Source organism: Seriola dumerili, unplaced genomic scaffold, assembly GCF_002260705.1.
Source record: "Seriola dumerili isolate Sdu_G_001 unplaced genomic scaffold, Sdu_1.0 BDQW01000068.1, whole genome shotgun sequence".
Taxonomy (NCBI): Eukaryota; Metazoa; Chordata; class Actinopteri; order Carangiformes; family Carangidae; genus Seriola; species Seriola dumerili.
The window spans coordinates 12,503,500-12,516,356 of record NW_019174323.1 but is presented as its reverse complement, the minus strand read 5'-3'; the positions used below and the strand labels follow the sequence as shown (position 1 = coordinate 12,516,356).

Genomic DNA, 12,857 nt, shown 5'->3' with positions numbered 1-12,857 from the left:
TACATACATTTAATATATATATATATATATATATATGTATATATATATATATATAATATGTAATAATGGTGCCGTTCTTGGAGCCAAAAACTAGAGTAAAGAGAAAAATGTTCTGAAGAAAGTTTTCTTTTCAGCAGTAATTTTTTTTTACTATCTTTAGTTCACTGTGTCTTTAGGTACACAATTTTACTGTGGAAAGTATAACTGAAATATATCTAAAGTGGCTATTTGAAATCACACATGCTCATATTTAGACATCCATCCCTGTAGCCTTGTATTTCATAGTTCAGCAGGAGCTCTGTGTGGGGCCTTTGAATTATGAAAACTGTTTCCTCCTAGGAAGAACTTCTAAGATCTCAGGATCAAAGTTCTCAACAGTGTAAAAATATCAGAGCATGAATATATGCTCGGAAAAGCCTTTGAGAACTTTTATCTCCTGATTTCTTTGATTCACAATAGTTTAACTCACGCTATGAGGAACTTCTGTTTACATGCGAGGGTAAAAAGCCATAGCCTTCAATTTCATGCTGTTTCTTTGATCTTTACTTTGTTTTATCAAGATTATTAGTGTCTTCATAGTCCACACCTTTCCTCATTCTTTACCATCAGGGGTGTAGATGAAAGTCCACATAGATTTATGCCAAAGTATCCCTTAGTCAATGCCTCATTTACCACATTCAAGTGTAGTCTGGTGCCATTCAATGGTTCCACAATAATACATGTCTGAAATCTTGCCTCATCCACAGTGGTATAAATACCGGGACCAAAAATAATCACTGGAAATAGGGATGTTGGTGCTTTAGGATATGAATCAGTCCATTTCCTGAAGCAGTCACTGGAACCAAGGGGTGGGGGTTAATTTATATTTCTTTCTCTACCTCTACAGTAAGATGGCTGTAATTGTTTTAAACGAGGATGTGAACAATTGTATCTGTGTATCATTGCGTGTGTACACATAAGAATGCAACTGTTTGCTTAATCTGTTCATGTTTAACCTGTCTGGCTCCTTATCCAAGAAAATGAATAATCTCCTGTTCAGGTTCCAGCCAGGGTGGGCTGTGTGAACCTCTTTTCTGGCACAGACTTATCTCTCAAACTTCCTTCCCCTTTTTCCTCTTTCCATCCTTCCTTCCTTCCCTCCTCTCCACACCCTAAGCTTCGAGGTTAATAGATTTGCTGGACATTTGACATGATCTGTCAGAGAAATCTAAACAAGTCTTATCTAAACGCTATGTCTTGGAAATTCATTTAACTGGTTTGTTTTCCTTCCAGTTACTAATGTCTTGGTTTATTCTTAAAGGTCACAAAATTGATTAGAGTGAATAGTCTGCCTCTGTGTATTGCTCAAACCTGTGTCACTTCCTTATTACCAGGAATCTCTTGAGGCCTTAAGAGAAAATCTGATTCCGCTCTGAGCCAGATTTAACAGATCAGAATTGAGTCCCACATTTGCAATTCATCAAAATAGAAAATAATACATTGATGGAATAAACTGTGTCCCAGAACCATGTGACCTGCAGTTGTGACTTTTGACATATTAGAGCCAGTGTGTCCATTCAGAAAACACATTCCAGAGTTGTCTCCAGGGGTGAAATGGCCAATATTGTGCTTTCAGCCTGGACCTGCCAACACTGCTGAGATATCACTGAATGGAACTGGATATTGTTATTCCACACTCTGCTTGCAATGGCTGAGCATTTTGGCACGTCTGAAAATGAAAACATTCCTGAGAAAGAGGGTGATGGGTAAAAATAGCTCATTCACTGACTCGGTGGGGGAGGTCTAAAGCAGGAATGGGGAATGGATTACTGAAGGGTAGAGGCCAATACAAGTGTCTGTTCTCAGGAAATGAGGCCCTTTTATTTGGATATGAATGTGGTAAAGAAAAGCCACTGTTTGTATTTTTTGCAGGCTCAATTTTAAGATTTTAAATTCTTTACTCTTATAAAAAGGAGTAAGGTTACAACTAACAATTATTATTATATCTGATTTTTATTATATTTTATCAAATATGACCAGTTGTTTAAATAGTGAAAAAAAGTATTTTTCCTGAGCCCACGATAATGTTTTCATATTGTTTATTTTGTCCAACAAACAATCCAAAACCCAAAAATATTGTTTACTCTCAGATAAGACGAAGAAGACTATAAGACAAAGTAAAGAGCAAACTTTTAATCCCTTAACCTTTTATCTAGTTCCACATCAAGTCGAAATTTTAATTTGTCCAATACTTTGTTTTATGGCCATATATTGGCAGAACTAATGACACATTTGTGTATAGTGCTAATTAGCAAATGTTAATTTGCTAACACACTAATCTAAGACATAAACATGGTAAAACATTACCTGCTTAGCATCAACATGCTAGCACTACCATTGTTAATTTGGACATGTGAGTGAATGTTAACATGCTCAACTGAGATGGTTGAACATGATTACCATTCCTAAACATCAGCATGTTAGCTTTGTCACTGTGTGCATATTGACATACTGACATTAAATTTTATTTTAAAGCACCACTGTACCCACAAGAATCTTAAAATTGTTGCTTGTAAAAGGTCTGAAATGACCTTTTTTCCATAGCTTTAAACCTTATCACATTTACTTCATTAGGTCGTCTGGTCCGTGTTGGTTTAAAGGTGACCTTTCAGACCTGCTGTTAATTACTGTAAACTACTAAACTACAACTTCTAAGGTCAAGAATAAAGTTTGATTCCAACCAAGGGTAAAGACTGTGTAATACAGTTTAAGTATTCTAGAAAAAGCTAGTAAGAACCTTGAGGTGGTATTGTTTTGTTAAACTGTTATTTAGGTCCATATTTTAGCAATAAGACTTTTTAAGCTCTAGAGAAACCAAATCAAAGAGACTTATTTTTTCCTCTGTTTAACTCGGATTATACACAAGGCATATTGTAAATTATAATCGTTTCACTGTTATTCTATAAATATTCGTCTGAGTATCCTGTTTTTGGTTGGGACGATTGATGTCATTTTGTTACTCAGCAGCTTTGTTTGTGGTGTTGTCTAATATTGGAAAATACAGTAGTATTGGGCGCGTCTCACCAAGCTCTTAAGATCAAAGCCCTCATCCCTGCTGCAATGCATATCGCAGATGCCAATGATAAAGAGACTTTATTTTCTGCTGCTCTTGAACATTGTGTAAACACAGACTTATAAGGTAGGCCAGCTTATCTAGACAGGGGCAATTCCCGCCCTGCTGTCATATGTACCACAGGACATTTCTCTACCAAAACACACTGTAAACACACAACCACAACACACACTGACATACACAAATATTAATGCGCATAATCCCTTCTGCCAGTGCAGACACAAACACACAGTCCCTGTAGAAACTGTCTTTTTCCCGTCCACTCCCCCCTCCCTTCTTTTTCCTTCTTCAGCTTGGGGGTTTGCATAACAGGTAGTCACAGACATTTCCTCGTCCTGAGCAGGGATATCCTGGCGCCTGACAGTCGCTCCCTGGCTCACTGTAGCTCTGGCCCATGGATTCTGGACTGGGACTAAATTTAGACCCAGAACAGACCCCCTTCATTCCGCTCTGCCACAATGATACCAAGTGGCTGAGTGACCACCGCACACAGCACAACACACTTCCTCAGCAGGGGCACTGGGACAGGCCATGCCAGCCAACTCTTTAAAGTGGCACAGTGGGATGGTGTGTGTGGAAGAGAGGTTTTGTTACCATGACTGCATTAAGCCATGTCCCGCAAGGATGGCCCTCTTTCAGTTTTCTGCTTTCCTAGTTTTCCCCATTTTAATCCCTCTCACTTTGGCTGCTCTCTTGGTTTATTTGGTTTTTATACTCTTTTCTTTTTTCTTCAAAAGTACTGATTCCAAGAAATTAGAGTTTTTTTTTTTTCAAAATAAAAAAGTAGCAATAAAATAATAATAATAATGTTAAAGTATGCAAAGTCAGTTATTACTACCAATACCATCTGCTTATTATATCTGCTTATATTTTTATTTGTCCACATTTTGCCATTGATTGATTTATTTATTTATTTAAATCTTATCTAGCTGGGCTGAAGATTGCTGCCATATAGTAGATAGTTTTGCATTTTTCTTGTAAGTTTTCACAGTGTGTTCATGCTGTCAGAGGCTGATTTTTGGTATTTTAGGGTCGGGTAGTCTAGCTCCCTCTCTAATTTTATCCCTGTCTTTTAGGCATTCTACCAGAGAGCATGTGAACTTCGCTTGCATAAAATTTTAGCTGCAAGGATACTTAACATCTTCATCAGAGAGGCTCTCCTCTGAGGCTTGTCTTCCTGCTGATGCAAATCAATTTAAACAAACGAGCTGTAGGAACACTGGTACTCACTGGCTAGCTGGAAGAGTGCAGCAATGGCTTCCTCCCACCACTGTGATTCCTGTGTGATGAAAGGCAGCTCCATCAGGCCTAGAAGGAAGATCAGCTGACCAACAGTCAGGGCCACTGTCGCCATCAGGTTACATGCTCGCATCATGTCAAACTGCACTTGAGGGAGCAGAAGAAGAGTTGTGTCATATTTCCTGCAATATGATCTAAATTCATTTACAACAAGCTGGATTAAGGCTAAATCAGAAGTCATAATCTTTAAAAGGAGATTCTGATAATAAGTCTCTAGTATAAATTATTAAGACGGTGACATAGACATGAATACTATTTTATCGTGAATGGTGAGGCACATCTGACACTGCCAGGCACTGCTGGCCATTGTGCCCAGGCAGGTTGGTGAGTGGACGTTCTTGAATGGGAATTTCTCAATGGAGCTTAATTAAATAAAGCACATAAATCCATCACAACTTGCACTCTGCCTTAAAGTTCATCCAGATTAAGCAAACCCTGTTGGCAACATTATTTCCAACAAATTCTTGGCCGGCTGCCCCGGACTAATGTTTACACTAATGCATTAGAAGGTAATAAAACTAACACACTTAGATTTGATTTGTGGTTGTACATATCAAGTTGATCTGGTGATGTGGTGATTTTCAGTGCCCCTGAAAATTTATTTCTTTATTATCTTTATTTCCATATGGAAAACAAAAAAAATGACACAGAGCAGAGAAATACCCCTAGTACTGTATTTGTCTCTGTTGAGAACAACTACATCTCAGACGCTGTAACGTTTTTGGAAAGTAGACATAAATAACACTGTTATTGTTCAACTTAAAATCTAAATTAAAGTAAAAACTTACATTTGACAGTGCTGCGGGACTCTTGATAGCCTGCATACTCAGACCCCCATCCAAGACCTTCACACTGCCTCTGTGTCCCTTGCCCCCTTCTCCCAGCCTGGAGGTCATCACGGCCCCTTTCCCCACCAGTGGGGCACATCCTCCATAGTCCCACACTCCGCTTGCGTCCGTCCTCCAGGGCTTGCAGGACCCAGCTGGGGGTGAAGGCTGCAACATTGTTTAAGACGAGGGACAGCAGGGCTACTGCAACCGCTGCTGCCACCAGCCTCTGCACGGCCATGCGACGCCCGCCACCCGCCACCTCGCCCCCTCCCTCGGGTCCGTCCTCCGGACCCTGTTCTTCCTCAGTGTCCTGCCCGCTCCCGTGTCTCTCCTCTGGGGCAGCAGCACCACCAGTGCTCTGGGCTCCCTGGCTCCTCTCCTCCGCCACCACCACCACCACCTCCTCCTCCTCCTCCAGCTGTTAGCTTGTGCTGTCCCAGCTCACACAGAGGTGGACTTGCCAAGAGTGTTTTCTTGAGGCTTAGCTAAAGAACATCTCCATTCATCCTCATTCAGGAGTTTGTTGTCGTTGCAGCAGATCCTCAGCCCTCCTCCTCAGACAGCACTGCGGGTACGCGGGGATTAATCCAACTGGCACCTAGGTCCATTCCACTGACTCCGGCTGGCTGCAGCTTGACTCTTGGATATCGCTCCTTAGCTCTCTCCCTGTTTTTCTCTTTGTACTTTCTCCCGATCTTCAGTGCTTTGCTTATTGCACTGGTCGGACTTCTGCGTGTGCAGCTGGCTTCTCTATGTAGACAGTTGATTTTTTTTCTTCTTTTCTCTTCAGTCACTTCACATTGCCTTCACATTGATGCAAAGAGAGCATAGATTCTCGGGTTGCTAGGAGCTGACTTGTTAATGGCTCTGCCTAAGTTTACCAAGACTGTCTCTCAACTAGAAGAGTCCCCACTGCCTGACTGGAACAAGAAGTCCTCTAGCCTAACTCCCTGCTTCTGTCTGTCTTTCTCCCTCTCTCTCTCTCGCTCACTGTTTCTCTGCAAATCCTGGAGGTCAGAGTTGAAATGTGGGGGAGTTGCTGTTCGTTATAGTCCGAGACATCAGTTCCCAAATGTAACAAGCCGCAAACAGACAGCCCCCTCCTTCACGATCAATTTAAATGTGTTTGTGTCAGTGTGTTTGTGTGAGAGAATGTCCAAAAGACGCCTGTTAGACGTCACTGTTGTGTACTCTTTTGTCTGGAGCCCAGGGGGCGTTCGCTAAAGTTCTCTCTCTCGTGTGCAACAAACATACTGGCCACTGCAGTCAGCCAGCAACAGGATGTGTTTCCTGAGAGGAAAAGAGGATGGGAAGAGGGGCCAAATGTAGACCGGTTCCTTCTCTTGTCTTTCCTTTTCTGGCTCTCTAGATCTTGCCGCTCTGTGTGCGGCGAGCTCGACTTCTCACTTTTCGTTTTCAGGGTTGATTTTCTGTGACCATATAGAGCATGATTTTGGCTGACACTTACTACTCTTGCTTTCTTTTACTTCACTTGGTCTCCATTCCCCCTCTTAAAGCAGGGCCCCTAAAGATTTGGGGTATTTCCTGTTGCCTAACTTTAATAAACAGCCCACATCTGTATCAGCTAAAGCAAGGAGGAGGGAGGGGACACAAATAGAGACCAGATGGCTGTGGAATCTTAAATTTGGAAATGAAGCGAAAGACAAGGGGGTAGAGGGGTTGATTTACGTCAGCAAGACAAAAGAAAAAAAGAAAGAGAGAAGTGCGCCTCTTGTTTTGAGTTAAAGTCCTACACATATTCTTGCACGATTGTGCTTGCATCAGTGTTTGTATGTAGGGGGTTTGTGGTGGATTTTATTATAATTTTGATAAATGTTGAAGTAATACTACATTACTAGAAGTCTGGCCAGTGAAGCACAAGAAAGCACACATTTTCAAGTCACTGACCTGCATACTAAGGGTTTGGGTCTAAAATATAAACTATAAACCTAAACCAAACTGTAAATAATTGGAACAGATTTTGCCAACACTTCATTATTTTTTCAAATAAGAAATTTCCTGTGTACAATCACCTGTGCAAACAAGCCATTTCTCTTTTCTCTGTAGTAAAGCGGTATGGGAAAACATGGCACGGATGTGTGTGAAAACCTGCCGGCTGGATGTGGCACGTGTGTGCCTTGGGAATATGGGAAATGCCAGGGCAGCGAAAGCACTGAAGGAGGCGGAGGCTCAGCCTGAACCAGAAGCCCAAACGGCGATGTTGGCCATTCAGCTCGGCATGCTGGTAAGATATTCAAGAATTAGAGTATAAATGACTGATGGGACATGTCTCACTCACAATCATAATGAGTGCTAATTTTTCTCTGCCCCATTTATGGACTACTTTAAAGAAAATGCATAAATTTGTATCAACTTTACATGACACCATTTTCATTTTGGAAAAACATGTCTGAGTCGTGACATGTAAAAACACCATATATTCAAAAGCAGAGAAAATGGATGAGAAAAAAAGACAAGGTCATCCCCTCACTCCAGAAAATGAAATCCATCTAGAGGAAATTTTTTTCTCAGTTCTTCATAGATAACGCTAGTACAACGTAAGGCCACATCCTTTGGCTACAAATAACATGTCCTCTTTTTAGGTCTAAGCTTTTAACCACACAAAGACCATGGGACTTTCCCAACCAAAAGCATTTATCTTTCCATCATCTTTTCCTGTCTTCCAACAGGAAGATGCAGAGAAGTTGTACAAGAGCTGTCAACGCTATGACCTGCTGAACAATTTCTACCAGGCTTCTGGCCAATGGCAGCAAGCTTTGGAAACAGCTGAAATCCATGATCGCATCCATCTACGCACCACCTACTACAGTTATGCCAAATACCTGGAGTCAATGGGTGACAAGACCCTGGCCCTTGCATAGTAAGACACAATCTATTGTGGTTCTATGTTAAAAATAAAGTAGTTTGGCATTTTATTTCTATATCTGATGTTTCTTTGTAAATTTACCCTGGGAACAAAGTTTGATTGACACTGTTTTTGTTGCAGTTATGAGAATTCAGACACACACAGGGCTGAAGTTCCCAGAATGCTTCAGGATGACACAGCATCTCTTGAGGTCTATGTTAGCAAAATGAAAGACAAGTAAGTCCAGACCTTCCCTTGATGGTAAAAAAAAACCTTGTCATCTGCATAGGATATCACATTACAAAGTCATCCATACAAAGTTACATTTAATCATCGGCCCTGTCACCTTATCAATCCAGGAACATTTACAAGTGGTGGGCCCAGTACCTTGAGAGCCAGTCAGACATGGATTCAGCACTGCGTTTCTATGAATGTGCTCAGGATTTCTTCTCCTTGGTTCGAGTCCACTGCTACATGGGGAACATCCAGAAGGTGACTCCATTCGTATTAGGAGTCATGTAGTAAAAAGCCTTAGGCATTAACATCCTCAAATAAAGTCCACAAATGTGATAGTGAATTTATGTCTTTACCAGGCATCTGAGATTGCCAATAACACGGGTGACAGAGCAGCATCGTACCACTTGGCCAGACATTATGAGGGTCATGATGATATCAAACAGGCTGTGCATTTCTACACACGAGCCCAGGCCTACAACAATGCCATACGACTTTGTAAGGTAAATTACTCTACTGTGTGCTTCATACATATATTTTTTAATCAGAACAGATTTTTATTGGTCATGATATTTGACATTGTACTACTGTACTCTCTCAGTGGCTTGTTGACTTTTATTGTGTGTAAACAGGAGAATGGTCTGGATGACCAGCTGATGAACCTGGCTCTGCTCAGTAACCCAGAGGACATGATGGAAGCTGCCTGTTACTATGAGGAGAAAGGCACCCATATGGACCGAGCTGTCGCACTCTACCACAAGGTTCATCTCAAGTGTCTGGTTTTTTTGAATGACTGAGATTATGTTTGCATTGATGCATTCTAAATCATTCCACAAGGGGGCAATATTGCACTATATGTATGTTTGAACTGAACAGTGTTGATTGGTGAAAAAAGCTAGGGATTTGTTTTTATCACAGCAGTATGTTTCATTATTTTCTCCATTGTAGGCTGGTTACGTCTCCAAAGCTCTAGAGTTGGCCTTTGCCACACAGCAGTTCTCTGCACTTCAGCTGATCGCTGAAGATCTAAATGAGTACTCAGATCCAGCCCTCCTGGCCCGCTGCTCTGACTTCTTCATCACACATTCCCAGTATGAGAAGGCTGTGGAGTTACTGGTAGCAGCCAAGAAGGTACCAGTTTGTTTCACTTTTTTGTCTATACATGGAAGTATCAGTTCATATGTGCTTATGTGTGTGTGTGTTTTTATATTTGTTCCTGTATGTGTACCCAGTACCATCAAGCCCTGGAGCTGTGTGTGACCCAGAACTTGACCATCACAGAGGAGCTAGCAGAGAGAATGACTGTAACTGATTCAAAAGATATGGCTGAGGAGGCCCGCAAGGAGGTGCTGGAGAGGATCGCTGACTGTTGCATGCGCCAGGGCAATTACCACCTGGCTACCAAGAAATATACGCAGGCGGGCAACAAGCTCAAGGTAATGCTGTAGTGTGTAGTAAACACTATAGCAAGCTCAGAACATCTTGCAGGTATCGATGGAAGAGTACGAAGGCTTACTCCACCTGATCTGCCAGCTTGGTGTCATGTGCCATCAGCAACATCTGCAATACATAAAAACACACATACATACACATACAAGTTAAAATTTGACAGTGTCAAATCTTTGAAAAGTTTCATTGTATCTTTTTTTAAACAGGCCATGAGGGCACTCCTCAAGTCCGGCGACACAGAGAAAATAGTATTCTTTGCCAACGTTTGTCGTCAGAAGGAGCTTTTCATCATGGCTGCCAACTACCTGCAGTCTCTGGACTGGCGGAAAAATCCAGAGATCTTGAAGACCATCATTGGTTTCTACACTAAAGGCAGAGCTCCAGACCTGCTTGCTGGCTTCTATGAGGCCTGTGCTCAGGTACAGCAAATACACCAATTAAATAAAAATCGCTTTATTTACAGTACAATAATATTTTGGGAGATGTCTGTTCATTTTATGGTCGCGGTCTTATATTAGCAGTTCAGTTCATTAATTTAACGGATGAAACAACAACCACCTTGTTCTGAAGGAGAAATGTCTTCTAAGAAAAAATGAATTGAGAAAACATGAGTATACAAATTTTACATTTGGTGATATATCATTTCAAATAGTTGCAACTTCAGAGAATAAACCATGCAAAATAAGCTGATCTTGGAGCCAATAAAAAAGTGTTTGTTGTGGCTCATGGTGTTAAAATTCTTTACAACTGTTCAATCGTAGCGAGGGTTTTTAAATTTGTGAAAACCTAATATTTTTTAGAATATTTATAAGAGGCTGAAATACTGAATAAACTAAGTTTTTTCTTGTTACCTTTGTTAAGGTGGAAATTGATGATTACCAAAACTATGAGAAGGCACTAGATGCATTGACTGAGGCTGCAAAGTGTCTTTCAAAAGTGAAGGACTCAACTGGAAAACAGGAAGCAAGATTGGCTGACCTGCAGCATAAGATCACCCTAATCAAGAAGTTTGTCCATGCACGCAGGCAAGAATATAGCTCAAGTTATTCTCCTTTGTATCTTCATAAATACCTCTTTTTTCCTTTTGAAACAAACATTTTCTGTTGGAGGTTTTGGTGTTGTCTTCATCTGAGGTTTGATTTTGTCCTTTGGCTGCAGGTTGTATGCAGAGGATGCTGGTGAGGCGGTGCAGTTATGTGAAGCCCTGCTGGAGGAGCCAGAGTTGGACCCTGCTGTCAGGATTGGAGATGCATTTGGTTTCTTGGTTGAGCACCACTGTCAGCAAGGCAACTTCCAAGTGGTAACTGTCCTTTTTCCCTGCTGTTTTAATAGGTGAAATGACCCTTAAGTAAAAAAGGAAAAAAATATATCTGTGTTGAGTCAAAGAAAGCATTAAAGAGAAGTATGAGTCTGAACTCTTGTAAGTTCCTGGATGCTCATTTCTCTGTCTTCTTCCATTTTTCCTGTCCAGGCCTATCGTAAGCTGGAGGAGCTCCAGAAGCTGTTGCCATCACAGAACGTAAGGTACTACATTAGCCAGGCCAGTCTAGAGTCCCTGCAGAAAGAGATGGGTGTTCCTATGGATCGTGGTGACCACAGGCACAATGTGAAGGAGGACGATGAAGTAGAGGAGGATTTAAATTTGTCTTAAAAGAGTATCTCTGAAATTTTTTTTATACTGTTTAAAAATGTCTAAGTATTTTTAAACATTTAGTTTCTTAAATTGTGTGTATGAAGAGTGTATTTTCATCCGCATGAATATATGAGAGTCTACACTTTCTCAGACCGGGAATGACGGTACAGTTGGTCCTGAACAACAGCAGCATGGGATGTGTCAGTTACCAACTAACATCACATTGTTAAAATGAACACGACACAAACAGTAATTGGTTGTTATATGTAAACAGAAGGTACTTAATTATTACACAGGGCAATCACTGTAGAGTGAAGACAGAAAAATGCAGGGAGACAAAGCTACAGGACATGAGGCTTCCACACTTCCACATAAAGACCTGAGAGGATGTCTGTTACCTCAAAAATACCATCTTGTGGTCTTTTTATATAGATTTAAAGTCTAATGCAGAGACAGTGCATTCAGATATAGACTATATCTAACTTATGTACAATTCAATGACATTTTCAAAATGTTATCGTTAAGTAACCCTTAACCTTTATGATCTGCAAAAGGTATGGTTTTCTGTTCTACCTTAAATCATGGGTTCATTCATCATTGTTTTGGCAGACCAGTCTTTGTCAAAATGAAATTTATGTTATTCTTGTTTTTGGTTATACATTTATCCCCAGGTGTAATTATACAGTTTACAGGCATTTGTTACGGTTTATTTTTTTCTATTCAATGATGTATTATTTGTAAATATCCTCTCAATGTCAAAAGACATATCTCTGAAAAGAATTTGCAGCTATTTTTGATAACTTTCAGCCAATTTCTACTTAGCACATGATATTGTGAATTAATACATTAAAATCCACTGTTTCTATACATTGTAAAGTTCCTACAATAAAACAATAAAATTAAATAGCACTTTATTACTTTTAAAGTCTCATATCAGCATAGGCCTGTAATATACTGTGATAGACCAAACATGTATTATTTAAACTGTTTAGTTCTGCAAACATGTAAGGCTGTTACTCAGTTGAGTCAGCTAACTCCTATGTCGTTGTCATTTGACTATAGCATGAAGTCATTGTTGCTGCTAATATATAGTTTCCGTATCTATCATAATGTTATTGACTCCTTTCTAAAACATTACTTTCTAAAAGAAAATAATTTTGAGATCATTATTGCCAGGAGTCAACAGTTGTCCCATCTGTAGTCACAAGAGGGCGCTATTGTCAATGAAATTCACCAAGCAGTAGCTCCAATTCATTTTACAGAGGAGAGGCTGAAACTGGGCCCTGCAGTTTTTCTCAGGTTGAAATAATGCGCGGAAAAACAATGTTTAAACGCTAACGTCTTATTTATGATACAGCGGGAGGGAATAGTGTAAACTAAGCTAACTGTAGACATTAATCCTCAACAGGATTGGTTTGAAGTTGGTGGTGAAAG

General features: G+C 40.4%; 2 protein-coding genes across 2 annotated transcripts in view; one reads left to right on the top strand and one right to left on the bottom strand.

The window, feature by feature from the left end:
• tmem204 (transmembrane protein 204) overlaps positions 1-6,380 on the bottom strand; it is an 11,934-nt gene extending 5,554 nt beyond the window's left edge. Inside the window, exons 1-2 of the mRNA XM_022742609.1 lie at positions 5,200-6,380; positions 4,343-4,498 (exon numbers count right to left, since the gene is read on the bottom strand). Coding sequence (XP_022598330.1) covers positions 4,343-4,498; positions 5,200-5,479 — 436 coding nt within the window. The 5' untranslated portion in view covers positions 5,480-6,380. The remainder of the gene's footprint in view (positions 1-4,342; positions 4,499-5,199) is intronic.
• The window catches only part of ift140 (intraflagellar transport 140), a 25,486-nt gene extending 13,212 nt beyond the window's left edge, over positions 1-12,274 (top strand). Inside the window, exons 18-29 of the mRNA XM_022742611.1 lie at positions 7,309-7,486; positions 7,932-8,122; positions 8,249-8,344; positions 8,467-8,599; positions 8,701-8,844; positions 8,974-9,102; positions 9,290-9,472; positions 9,574-9,777; positions 9,997-10,209; positions 10,652-10,815; positions 10,949-11,090; positions 11,262-12,274. Of these exons, the coding sequence (XP_022598332.1) occupies positions 7,309-7,486; positions 7,932-8,122; positions 8,249-8,344; positions 8,467-8,599; positions 8,701-8,844; positions 8,974-9,102; positions 9,290-9,472; positions 9,574-9,777; positions 9,997-10,209; positions 10,652-10,815; positions 10,949-11,090; positions 11,262-11,441 (1,957 nt within the window). The 3' untranslated portion in view covers positions 11,442-12,274. The remainder of the gene's footprint in view (positions 1-7,308; positions 7,487-7,931; positions 8,123-8,248; positions 8,345-8,466; positions 8,600-8,700; positions 8,845-8,973; positions 9,103-9,289; positions 9,473-9,573; positions 9,778-9,996; positions 10,210-10,651; positions 10,816-10,948; positions 11,091-11,261) is intronic.
• The last annotated feature ends 583 nt before the right edge of the window (positions 12,275-12,857 follow it).